Source organism: Salmo trutta, unplaced genomic scaffold, assembly GCF_901001165.1.
Source record: "Salmo trutta unplaced genomic scaffold, fSalTru1.1, whole genome shotgun sequence".
Lineage (NCBI taxonomy): Eukaryota > Metazoa > Chordata > Actinopteri > Salmoniformes > Salmonidae > Salmo > Salmo trutta.
The window spans coordinates 1-13,430 of NW_021823204.1; the positions used below are offsets into that span (position 1 = coordinate 1).

General features: G+C 40.0%; 1 protein-coding gene across 3 annotated transcripts; it reads left to right on the forward strand.

Annotated features, from left to right (window-relative positions):
• Positions 1-8,797: 8,797 nt before the first annotated feature.
• LOC115189682 (transmembrane protein 14C-like) lies at positions 8,798-12,213 on the forward strand. Of its 3 annotated transcripts, none has more exons than XM_029748225.1 (5): positions 8,798-8,833; positions 11,236-11,309; positions 11,459-11,560; positions 11,780-11,867; positions 11,984-12,213. In XM_029748225.1, the coding sequence occupies exons 2-5, from the start codon at positions 11,237-11,239 to the stop codon at positions 12,033-12,035; spliced, it is 315 nt and encodes a 104-aa protein (XP_029604085.1). In that variant the 5' UTR covers positions 8,798-8,833; position 11,236; the 3' UTR covers positions 12,036-12,213. The 3 variants fall into 3 exon arrangements, with proteins under 3 accessions (XP_029604085.1, XP_029604086.1, XP_029604087.1); XM_029748226.1 differs by lacking the exon at positions 8,798-8,833 and adding an exon at positions 9,497-9,596; XM_029748227.1 differs by lacking the exon at positions 8,798-8,833 and adding an exon at positions 11,000-11,021.
• Positions 12,214-13,430: the final 1,217 nt, after the last annotated feature.

A 13,430-nucleotide genomic window follows, 5' to 3' on the forward strand; every position in this document is an offset into this window, starting at 1 on the left:
TTGCCAAGGAGTCCAACTTACCATCGCGGAAAAACTGTGCACTAACATCTGTGAAGATTTTCGAGCGATTCAAAAGATATTTTCTAAATAAAAACGTTGACAAATCAACGAAAATTTACGAGCAAACAAAATAAAGCCAGCAACAACACTATCACGTAGCCCAATGTTCAGATAAGCATCAGCGAAGAACGATAATCCATCAGAATTTGGTTAAATTCCCACTATCCTTCATTCGATTCTAAAATGCAGTGTTTGGTCTTGCGGATTTATGTTTAAAGTTTCTTGTATCCGTGTTCCGTCGTCTGGCTCTATCACTGCTGTCCCTTCGCTTGAGCTCTATTAGCAAAGAGCTGCTTCTTCCCTTGGACTCCTAATAGCAGATATTCATGACTATTAATATTAAGCTACACGAATTCTAATAAGGGTAGAATGGTCGGAAATCGAGCGTGAAGCAAGGAACCAACTCAAGGCAGAGTCTGCACTAATGACGTCCATTGAATGAGGAATCAGTATATCTAATCAGAGATGAGGAGAGAAAGAGGGAGTGAGTGAGGAGGGGAGAGAGAGCGGGAGACAAAAGAGGGAGATTCTCTTGCGTCTGACGAATCAGAGAGAGAGGGGGGAGGGGTTTTAAAAGGTTCGAGGGCAAACAAAAGTGAAAGAAAGACAGATGAAGGGGGGGACCAGAGAGAGCGAGGAAGACCATGGAAAGAAACAATGTGCACCTCTGATTCGTGTGAAATCCAGCAAACGCTGAGGGCATCTCGGCTGGCAACTTTGTACTGTTCAGAGGGCGGTTGTCTGCTCGCCTTTGTTTTCCAATTCAGATTCCGACGCCTCGCGTTCCATGCCCTTCCCGAATATCTCCAATGAATGAATCCTGGGTTATTCGACTTCAAACTACGCCATCCAAGATAACTTTAACTCGGAACAAATATATTACAAAGTTCTCATACGGATACGCACCTCACACGCTTATGAAATGTTACTTCCCCTATCTAACCTATTTGCACGCGAAAGAGTCCCCATTATGATAAACACCGTGTAGTTAACACTGATTTCTATTAACCGAAACAGGTATGTTACCCTGTAAATTAAACAGGGTTTGAGAGAATCACAAATTCAAGCCCAGCGTTTCTTCCCTGCTCTTGACGAGACTATATTCCTTCTCCAGACCCGAGCAAAAACATGTTCAAACTGGCTTCACCGCTCCTAAACAACTGCCTGATATGACTGCTAAACTTTCTGTGTGTGCTATAATAACAACCACTCAGCCTGTGTACGAGCCAAGGGCTTGAAATGCAACCGACTTTCTTTCATAAGAATACTAGGGATAGGCATCCCATAATTTATACTACATTTAAACACATTATTTTAAACATACCTTTTCGATGATAGTGCAATGCATGTGAGTATGTCTCCCTAAATATATTATCTATGTACATTATCTTACTATATATGTATAGGCTACCATTTTGACTCATTGTTCAGCAATGATTTTGATAAAATTCTATTTTACACAATTTCGTTTAAAAATGATATTAAACCTACGTGTCTCTGTATTGCCTGTGCATCAGGTTTGACAAGTATTCATCTTCTTCCTTGCCTTTGAAATGTATGATTATGATTATTAATATGACTGTTATGATGATGATGATGATATTTATTACAAAATTTGCGCTATAAATATTGAAACTGTAAAATGTATATTTATACACAATAAAAAACTGTTAATGAGTCCATATCAAAATTGAAACATATCGAACATATGAAATAAACCAGTATGCAGCTTTATATCCTTCAGTTGAATTAAATGTTTCCAGACAAATGTCAAAACAATTCCAGATTTTGACGAAATACAAATGAAACCTGCACGCCATTAATGACATGAAAACTGCAATAAATCAAATATGAGCCTCTTACCTCGTAATCTTCATATTTGATATTGTCAGTTAATTTCCAAAGCATTTTCATGGGTTGTGGTGGATCTTGAGAGCGCCTCTCCTTGTTTTCCACAGTGTGCTCCAGCTGAAACTATTCTAGGTGAACTTGGCTGTCTGCGCTCTGAGATCTCCCTCTAATGGCGGAAGTAAAAGGCTCGCGCACCACTGTACTAACATTCGCATTCCCTCATTAGCATATCAGCAGCCCATTGATTCCATCTGTCCACACCAATGGACAACACAGGTAAAACTGGAGAGAGACGACACATGTATTTACTTCTCCCACATTCAATGACAATATACAGCACGAACTGAGCGTAAGCATTACATATGACAAAAGGGCAAGAACAAACCCTGCACTTAGGCAGAAGTGTGAACGTTCATTATTATGATGGATATGATCAAACTAATAATTGGATAATACGTGTTATAGCTTATATTCATTTGCTTTACTTTTCTTGCATATTCCGTTTTAGCAGATGTTGTTTCATGAGAATATGTTTTATGAAACAACTTCCTAAAAACAACCTTACATCATCATCTCACACACATGGCCTAAGCTATGGTATAGTCGGTGTCTGTATCTTCAACTTGCCCTGAAGAGCGTGCCACACTTAGGCCAAATACTCTCTCTCTCTACTATTCTCTTAATACCTGGTTTTCGTAAACTGTTGTTTTAGATGTATTTAGACAATGAGAAGCTATTCTGTCACTGTCATGTAAAAGAGGGACCACTCTAAAGTAGCTATACAGTTCCATTGACGACATGGAAGAGCGCCGTTTTTGGAATGTAAATAATTAACACAACAAAACAGCTAGTTTAATGTGAATGAGGGTCTAAAGTATTTGGTCTCAGTCCCGTCGCCGGCGACGTTGAGCACCAGGGGTTTCGGGTCAAGAACCAGGTCGCCAATTCCAGATTACCATTTTTTGGTGGGGTACCTTTATAACCAGTTGTTATTAGAGAGAGGACCCATGAAACTAGCTCACAATGACAACTATCGTCTAGGTAAAAGTGCCTTAGAAATCGTGGGACGTGCATGTGTGTCTGTGTGTTGCGGTGTTGATTTTAGAGGTGGTGTTCTTTCGGAGAGTGAAAACTAAATCTCACCATGCTTGTGTTACCGACCTCATTTCCACCGCGTTAGAACGTTCTGTTTTAAAATCTACATTGAATGATTATTTAAAAACCCTTTCACCAGGCCAACATACACAGTAATACATCGATCGGATAGATTTGTTTCGAACTTTGAGATGACAAGAACCACAACGCCTAGGAGAGATATCATTTTAGTATACGTGATTTCAAGTGTTGGTTATTTACCATCGCAGAGACGAACTAACATATAAAATGAAAACTTGGAGTATATTATGTAAGACTGTGCTATGTTAAATGATTGTATTCACACTTTAAAAAAAAACCAAAGCAAAACAAAATGTGTGAGCACGGTTCTTTCAAATAGATGTTTACTGTTCACACATTCCATATAGGGTATTCTTTGCTTCTTTATAAGGGACGGTTTTCTATATTCTTAAATTGCTTGAGCGGTATAGCCTACGTACTATGCATCATGTTAAACAGACTCCCAAAGTCAGCACAATAGCCAATACGCTATTGTTAATCAGGGGTAAATGGGGCATTATTAACGTTTGAGGAAAACTAACACTGTACAAGTGAAAATAATTTAAACAATACCTATAGAATATAACTTTATTTATATTTAGGCTAAAGATAGTGCTACTTATTCTACAAGGCAATCGTTTATGGCCAATGTATTTCACAATAGTGTCCATAAATTCGACATATTAGCTTAAACTCCTGTAGTACGCACACGTATTATCACACCTTTGTCTTGAAATAAACAACACATACCTGCCAATCTCCCATTTTGCCAAATATCGACGTAATTTTTTTTTCAATTTGTCCTGATATGGTAGCTTGCATGTCGTGTAATCTCATTGAGCCTTCGGTCTCTAAAAGAATTTGAGTTTTTACCTGTGCTGAACGAGATTACCTCACCTGGCCATAAAAATCGTTTGGGCCACCTGGTGGCGCATGCGCAATGGACCGGTGTGTGTAAACCTACCTGAAGTCGAGGTAATGGTCTTACGTGAATTTGCATGTGGGTCTCACTGCATTGAACAGTGAGAACAGGGAGAAAAGGGTACAGCAGTAACTTGTTTTATATGGGCTAACTGTTGTGGATAGGCCTACTCAGCGAGGTCAACAATATAACTTGAATGGCATTTTACCATTTTTACATGTATAAATACTAAACTAAATGAAAAATCTTATTGAATTACAACATGTCAATAAGTTGGCTCTGTCAGTTGGTTGTAAAATATATATTCACATTCAAAATGAAACTGTATCAGGATAAAATCTGATGGTTACTGTTAACATAATCACTTATACACAATCTACCAGATCCACTTACGTGCATTGGGGTCACGGTTTATTTATCATCTGTTTATTTCATACTTATGTAAACTCCTCGGGATGAAACTCATCTTCACCAGGCACACCAACAACAACAAAAACACGTGCGCGCGCTGAGGTTATAAACGTATTTTCTTTTAATTAATGTCGACTCTATGCATGTTGTGGTCAACAACACGGTAGCGTTGCCACTGTCAATTGCAGAATGGAAAGATAGATGGCTTGAGCAATGGTGTGTTATTTAGTTGATATAATTATGATAAATAAACCAAAATAAGAATTATGCCATGTCAAATTCAACAGTGAATTGGAAGCTAGGCCTATGTAGCATAAACAACAGGCCTTTACTTTTCAACATACTTTTCCTAAGAAAACATAGCTCAGTTTGAAATAGACACTCACACAATTTTTAACGCAAACACTCAAATATTTGAGATGATATATTTTTTATTTAACTTGCACACTTCATTTGACTGTTGTGTTATAGTCTGTCATTAGCAACTGTCTACAACCTTGTATTCTATACATATTAAAGTTCACTTCAAAGACATCGATTTGAGAAGAATAGAAGTACAGGCAGGAGTACAGATGAAATAGAACAATTAAAATATATTTCAGAGCAGAAAGGTGTATTGGAAAACTGTGCACAGGAACGCTGCAGTGTGTTGAGTGAGTTCTGGACAGGATAAGTTTCCATGTTAATATCCAACCTGTTTGTCTAAGGCTTGGTTTCAACCGTTAGCAACCCCTACCACGAGCCCCCGGCACAATTTCCGTTAAGCACCATAAAACCGTGCTAGATGCTTAATAGGCAACGATACTGAAACGACTGGTTGCACTTTTTGGGCATTGATATATCTCACAATTTAGTAAGGGTAATGCGCATGTAATGCGTCTAGCCAATAACAACAAAATTTATTATCATCATCATCATCATCATCAGTAGTTGTTGTATTTCAGATGTTTACTGAATTAACAGTCCAATGATAAAGATATAATCTACTTCACAACATGACATGTCATATAATGTGGTTAATGTGGTTAATTCATATTTCGTGCGTAATTCTTATTTACCCAAACCTTGGCACATAACTTTATTTATTATCGTACAAGAAGGCGTGATGAATCTGGCTTATAGCTACGTAAATAAGAATCTAATTGTTTGAAGCACTATAAATGAGGAGTAAACATTTTACACAAAATTAGCCAATATTATATTCCTGCCCTCATGTGCTTCAAATTTAACCAGAAAATCTGTGAAGAGGCCTCTCACATAATGTTATGAACTCTAGAGTTATAGATGTGTACTTACCCTATGTGTTTCGAGTGATGAAACAATCGTTATTCTCAAACGACGATCTCCACAATAATAAATTGTGGTCTTGCGCCATCAAGCGCTAAGAGAAAGAGAGCGCCGCAGAAAGCCAGAGTTCCCAATTCAACGGTATTTGAAACCAAATGTATTGTGTGCAAAGGGCATTCCAGTAAGAAATAGTACGCCCAAAGCCTACCAGGTCAGTGCAGAGCACTTCACTGCAATGATCATTTAGTTTAATGAAATAGACTATAAGACAAAATTACCTTTATATGAAGAAACGCTTTAATAATTCCCAGTACTCGAATTAAACATATATTTTTTTTAATGTACCATTTCGTGTCATCCTAAAACCCTTCAAAATGATAATAATCTCAGATTTGGCCCAGTATTCCTATTTATGGATCCCAGACATATACGATCTGAACACAGACGTCGGCAGGTATATACCTTAATTGATCTTCTTGCGCCATCTTTTGGCAGAAATTATACAATTTAAAGGCATTCCATTTACTGTACAATGCAAACACAAACGATTTTCCACTTGGCTGTAGGGCCTACTGTAGTCCCGTTTCCCAGACCCTTGGTAGCGTTAAGATCAACGTTAGAGACATCTTATGATGCATCTTTAGTAGTCGAGGTGTTTCCCAGAGCGTTAGTAACGTGGCTTTTAAAAACCTTCCCACATCAATGAAAAGTGCATCGGTATAGGCTTCTTTCCTGCCTTACCTCACATGATATCATTATAAAACAATGTATAGGTGTTTTGTGTTAATGGGCATTATTATAGGATGATACATGTTTTATTTGGGTAATGAATAGGAGAAAATGTAGGCTGATATTTGAAATATGTATTTGTAACATTTTGTCAAGCTTAATTTTATAACAAGCTGAATCTAAAAATTGGAAACTATAAACACCAAGCCATTGTCAGAGGTCAGCCTAAGAAGAAGAATACAGCATGACTGCTATTCAGCAGATTTGAACATGAAACCTGTAAGTCTGTGTTTACACAGGCAGCTCAATTATTCTATATATTTTTCTCACTAATTGGTCTTTTGACCAATCAGATCAACTGTGAAAAAGAGCTGATGTGAAACGATATTATGTGATTGGTCAAAAGACCAATTATTGGGAAAATTTTCAGAATTGGGCTGACCCTGTAAATGCAGCTTTATACGTTTTCAAGTTTAATTGTCACATGCACAAGCACAGTGAAATGCATTACTTGCCGCTAGTGGGCATGACCCAGACTGAGTTTTTCGGGGTCATGCCCACTATTCTCTCTCTCTCTCTCTCTCTCTCACACACTTCTCACGGAAGACATGAGCCCTAGGACCATGCCTCAGGATTACCTGGCCTGATGACTCCTTACTGTCCCCAGTCCACCTGGTCATGCTGCTGCTCCAGTTTCAACTGCTCTGCCTGCGGCTATGGAACCCTGACCTGTTCACTGGACATGCTACCGTGTCCCAGACTTGCTGTTTTGGACCCTCTCTCTACCGCACCTGATGTCTCTAACTCTGAATGATCGGCTATGAAAAGCCAACTGACATTTACTCCTGAGGTGCTGACCTGTTGCATCCTCTACAACCACTGTGATTATTATTATCTGACCCAGCAGGTCATCTATGAACGTTTGAACATATTGGCCATGTTCTGTTATAATCTCCACCCGGCACAGCCAGAAGAGGACTGGCCACCCATCAGAGCCTGGTTCCTCTCTAGGTTTCTTCCTAGATTCTGGCCTTTCTAGGGAGTTTTTCCTAGCCACCTTGCTTCTACATCTGCATTGCTTGTTGTTGGGATATTTTAGGCTGGTACAGAAACGTACAGCACTTTGTGACATCAGCTGATGTAAAAGGGCTTTATAAATACATTTGATTGATTGATAATGCATTTCACTGTACTTGTGCATGTGAAAATTTGGTTCTGTATCAGCAGTTTTTATCTTGTTATGTCACTGACAGTCACTCAATTAGACATGTCAGCTAGCAATCTTTAGATTGGTAGTTAGTCTAGCCAGATATCTAACTTGGAGTAATCATAGACCGAATACCGACCGGGCACGCAGGGCACATCTCAGGGTTTTGACCTCCAGGGGACCGCCATTGATTTTTGTTAGTCATTGCCACTCAGATATCATATTAACATGGCATAAGTCATTACAAAATGTGTAGAACTGCAAGAAATTAGCTTTAAACTGCCAACATGTCTCTCTGCCCCATGGCAAAATAGGTAGAATTGCAGAAATCTTGATGGGGGGGGGGGGGGGGGGGGGGGTCACTAAAATGTTTTGCTGTGAGGTGGGAGATCCCCAAACCAAATATTACTTAGGGCCCCCAAACAATGCAGTAATCAATATCAGTAGTATCATTAAAAAAAAGTAAAATAGAACAAAAACACGAGAAATAGAAATAAGAAGAACACAAGAAAGTAAGTAAGCTATATACAGGGTCAGTTCCAGGGCCAGTGCCAATTCTGTACTCTACCTGCACACTGTTCTCTCTACCTGTTGGTTTCGGAAACACTCACAAATTTGGCTCGTAAATAACGATGCATCTGCTACGATCAACGTGATGCTTTAGTTATATCGCAACTGGTAAACGAGGCACTGGGCATTTATTAGCCATATTAGCCATATTCTGTTTTGTCAGTAGGCCTTGTGGTTACCATAGTGATCCATTCTGAACATATGTCTAAAACACCTTACACACACTCAAATTCAACTCATATTAAGTGTATCACTTTCTGCGGATATTACTCTCTGCCTTAGGCCAATATTCTGAAAAGTAATTCATTGCAATTAAATAAATAGGCTACGCGATGTAGTGTCACAATACATTCACTGTATTTCATCAATTAATTACAGGCCTTTAAAATATTAGGTTTCCCCTTGTATATGTGCTTTAATTGCATGTTTTTATACATTTATTGTAGACACTTGAACAGAGCTTTTGTCAATTATTTTGATAGTGTCACTTCGTAAAACGTTATAATTGGGGGTACATGGGATATGAGGTCCAGAGTGTTCCAGACTAATTACGTTATGCTCTCTGCCATGTGGAGAAAAACTTCACTTCCCGTGGGGTCTTTGGCAACGCGTCATTACTACGATACGCCAAAAGGAGCAAGGTTGTACACAAGCTTGTGTTTTACTATTCATCCAAAGGTTTCCAAAGCTTGACAATATAGCTATCTGCCTTATAAATTAATGCCGATCGCACACATTGGCAACTTCATTGACTCAATGGGCACTGTTGTCATAAACTGCTAGGTTTGCTATGTTGCCCTCTGACTTGCACTTTTGTGGGATTGATTTACTATCTAACTTGTTTCCTAACCGATACATTACAATGTACTGAAGAAAAATGGAATATAATATATATTTTAAAAAGAGAAACATTGTAGCAACGTTGGGGCAATTAACTACGGTGTTCCACTGAGGAATTTAGCTGGAACAGGCTACATTGTTACCAGAAGATAGTGACCGTACCGTCACGCTTGTTTACACTGAGCTGCAGTGGGGGTCTTGGATCCTGGTTCCATTAATACACGGTGGAGCCTGCATGAGATATGAGTTGGAAAATGTACTTCAATGTACGGATGGGACATGCCACTGTACTCCAAAGTGTACTTTTATCCACACTGCTGCATATAGACATTTTAAATACTTCAAGTTTTCCAAGAAAACTGCACTTTGTCCTCATGCTAGCTAGCGTTAGCCACCGCAATTGTTATGGAACGTGGTGTTGAACAACAAAGGAGCTGATTGGCTGACACTGCCAATACAAAACGGCTGAGGTGGCTACTGCTAGGTAGCATGAGGACCAAAAGGGCAGTTTACCGGAAAACGAGCAGTTTTTCCAATCTTCTCGATGGAACAGTGTGGATAAAGGTAAAATTGAGTACAGTGGTATATCCCATCCCTGCGTTGAGTTTTCTGACGCATATCTCGTGCCAGCTCCAATGTGTTTTAATGTAACCATGATTGCGTTCCGTTCCCAGTGCAGCTCAGGGTAAACAAGCATAACGGTAGGGTGGTGTCTTCTGGCAAGCTAGATTGTTTCTAAGTGAACAGGGGTGTATTCATTATGTCTTGCAAGGGAAACCGTTTAAGAACCACTGAAGCAAACGAAATGGGGAGGGAACCTATCTGAATTTGTCCAATAGAAACTTTATTTTCGTTGCAAAACATTTTCCGCATTAGTGGAAACCAAGACAGTTCTCAGGGCAGGTCTGCTGGTTCTGCCTAACAGAAGTTACTTTTCGTAACAGGTTAGGAGAATGAACGTGGAAGGTTAGGATAATTAGGTTAAAGTTAGGATAAGCTAAAATTGTCCCTGACGTGACTCAAACATACACAAAATATGCATATGTATGTGGGCGCCACTTCAAATTAGTGGATTAGGTTATTTCAGCAACAAACGTTGCTGACAGGTGTATAAAATTGGGCACACCGCCATGCAATCTCCATAGACAAACACGGGCAGTAGAATGGCCTTACTGAAGAGCTCAGTGACTTTCAATTGGGCACCGTCATAGGATGCCACCTTTCCAACAAGTCAGTTTGTCAAATTTCTGCCCAACTAGAGCTGCCCCGGTCAATTGTAAGTGCTCTTATTGTGAAGTAGTAGAAACGTTTAAGGAGAAACAACGGCTCAGCTGCGAAGTGGTAGGCCACATAAGCTCACAGAACGGGACAGCATAGTGCTGAAGTGCGTAGCGCATTAAAATCATCTGTCCTCGGTTGCAACACTCACCACGAGTTCCAAACTGCCTCTGTAAGCAATGTCACAAGAACTGACGAACACAAGAACTGTTCGTCGGGAACTTCATGAAATGGGTTTCCATGGCCGAGCAGCCGCACACAAGCCTAAGATCACCATGTGCAATGCCAAGGTCAGCTGGAGTGGACTCCATTGGACTCTGGAGTAGTGGAATGCGTTCTCTGGAGTAATGAATCATGCTCATCATCTGGCAGTTTGGGATGAATTTGGGATTAATTGGAACGCCGACTGCGAGCCAGGCCTAATCTCCCAACATCAGTGCCCGACCTCGCTAATGCTCTTGTGGCTGAATGGAAGCAAGTCCCCGCAGCAATGTTCCAACATCTAGTGGAAAACTTCCCCAAAGGAGTGGAGGTTGTTATAGCAGCAAAGGGGGGACTAACTCCATATTAATCTAATTTTGGCATGAGATGTTCGACAAGCAGGTGTCCACATACTTTTGGTCATGTATGGTATCTAGCCACAACCAGGTCTGCCCTGAGTACAGTCTGGGTTTCCACTAATGCGACGCAACTTCTTGCAACAGAATCGGCGTAATCAATACACCTCAGCTTAGCAGTTAGCTACATTTTTGCAAAACAACAAACATAGCCATCTAACATATTTAACAGGCACATCTTGAGTTAATTAATGACTTGCTACATGTGTATTATCGCCACATGCCCACTGCCAATTCTTCTGCAGTGGGTTTGGCAAAAGGCGATAGTAGCCTAACATTCTCCCTCTTTCCTTCGTTACGTGTTCTAGAATGACTGATTGGGTTGGATATGGGTATGCAGCACTCATTGCATCCGGAGGAGTGATGGGCTATGTCAAAGCACGTACGTTTATTATTGTGCCGTCATGTTAACTCAATTGAATAGAGTAAAAAGCTTTCGAGTCTAATGCATTGCATCATATTTCCAGTCTTATGACAATGAACTGGTAACACGGTTTCCACTCTCCCCTGTACATCTTTTGGTGTCTCCAGGCAGTGTCCCCTCCTTGGCGGCAGGTCTTCTCTTCGGCAGCCTAGCTGGGCTTGGTGCCTACCAGATATCGCAAGATCCTACAAATATTTGGGTGTCTCTAGGTTAGTGAACCTTTGGTGTAGTCCCTCACTGTTTTGTGAATGTATCTCTCTGTTAAAAGTACAGTTTCTGTCACATTTAGACACCCTAACCAAGTATGCATACATATGTCTCATCGCCCAGACCTCTCTTGATCACTACTAACTGATTTCTAGCTACTCATGATAATTAGTTTTACAGTAGACCTACTGTATTGAGTCAATTCCCCCTGTATCACACAGTCACATCAGGAGCCCTGGCAGGTGTGATGGGAAAGAGATTCTACGGTTCCAGGAAGATGATGCCTGCTGGAATGATGGCATCAGCAAGGTAGCCAATCAACTCCCTTCTTTTTTTGTTGTTGTTTCAGGACTAGGAAATGGGATGATGAGGATGATGCGGTATGAGATTACTTAACGTGTTATTTTTGTCTCTACCTTGTGTAGTCTTCTTATGGTGGGGAAGCTGGGTGTTGGAATGCTGCTGCAGAAGCCCTAGGAGTCATAATGCACGGAAATGAAGAAGACTTTCACAGACACCTGACGTTCAAATCACTATCCTCTCGTGCTTTTCTACGGTCTTATATCGTTCACGAAGAATATCAGTGAGATATGTGGATGTTATTTTGGAAAAAGGTATAATTGAACACTGATTTATAAAATAACAAGAACTGTCATGTGTTTTTGTTCATTTTGTTACGCAGATTGTCATTACGTTACAAGAGATAAATGAACCGTGAAGTTGTGTATAAGGTTTATAAGATGGCCAGTATTTATTTATTTACCTTTATATAAGCGTAGACTGCCATCATACATAATAACTGAAGTCAATGCTGCCTTAGCCACTGATGCAGTAAATGACAACTCGGGATATATGAGCGATAAACCTTTACAATTACAGTTTTAGGAAGAATTTCCTAATAAAATGTCCTTTGAGTTTAGTAATGTAAACAAAACACTTCAAAATAATAGAAACAGAATATAATTACATTATAAAAATCTAGAATACAAAATTCACAAAAAATCTAATATTATCATAAACTAATTGCAAGAGGCATGCCAGATGTCGGCATCCAACGGTTTCTGGACGTGATTGTCTATGAGGGATACTTTAGAGCAGTGTTTCTTAAAGTATTGGTCGGACCCAAAGTGGGCCCTGGGCATGCGAGAGGTGGGTCGTAAAATGATGAGAATACATCTATAATTACACATTTATTTCTTCTTAATTTGGGTCATTGGAGGACGATTTGAGTGATGGGAGGATTGACAATTTCTAATTTCTTGGGTCTTGAGCTGAATTTTTTATTTTTTTTTAAGAACCACTGTTTTAGAGCAAACACAGCCTGTCAATCAGCAATTACAATAGATGGTTCCGGTCGTCTTCTGGTGAAGTTAGAGGGATCTGTCCTCCATCACCCAAATGATGCCAGTATAAAAACATGTATAGAAATGTCTCTCCTTGAACATCCCTGTACATGTTACTTTGTTGGAATAATACATTGGAGGCCTTTCAGAAGTACATGCACTGAGGGCAGTGAAGTTCAAAGCTACAAAACGGTTTCCTTCTTAGTGCATATCAGACTGTGGCTAAACCTGCGAGTTGGATTTATAGCTTCTCTTGGTGCACTAGCGATTCCGTACTTGGATGCCAAGTCTACCCTCCCATGGACTGGCTGTGCAGGTGGACCTCTAGTCTGGTTGCTAGAGGTTTTCCACAGAGCTGAGTAGCTCTAGGCTTTTCATTTGGGGCCTGTCCGCCCTCCATCATAATCTGAAAAGAAAAAAGATCTGAGTGATCCATGTGCTGAATTTACTACACCATAGTTACAGGACCCCTTCTATAGGGACAATTTTCAGGACATATATTCAGCCTAGTCCAGGACTAAAAAGCATG

What these genes read in the sequence shown, in the direction of transcription:
- LOC115189682 (XM_029748225.1), top strand. Translation starts at nt 11,237, where the DNA reads ATGACTGATTGGGTTGGATATGGGTATGCAGCACTCATTGCATCCGGA. An exon ending in AAATATTTGGGTGTCTCTAG is followed by an intron (nt 11,561 to 11,779) that starts GTTAGTGAACCT and finishes TGTATCACACAG; the next exon opens with TCACATCAGGAGCCCTGGCA. An exon ending in GGAATGATGGCATCAGCAAG is followed by an intron (nt 11,868 to 11,983) that starts GTAGCCAATCAA and finishes TACCTTGTGTAG; the next exon opens with TCTTCTTATGGTGGGGAAGC.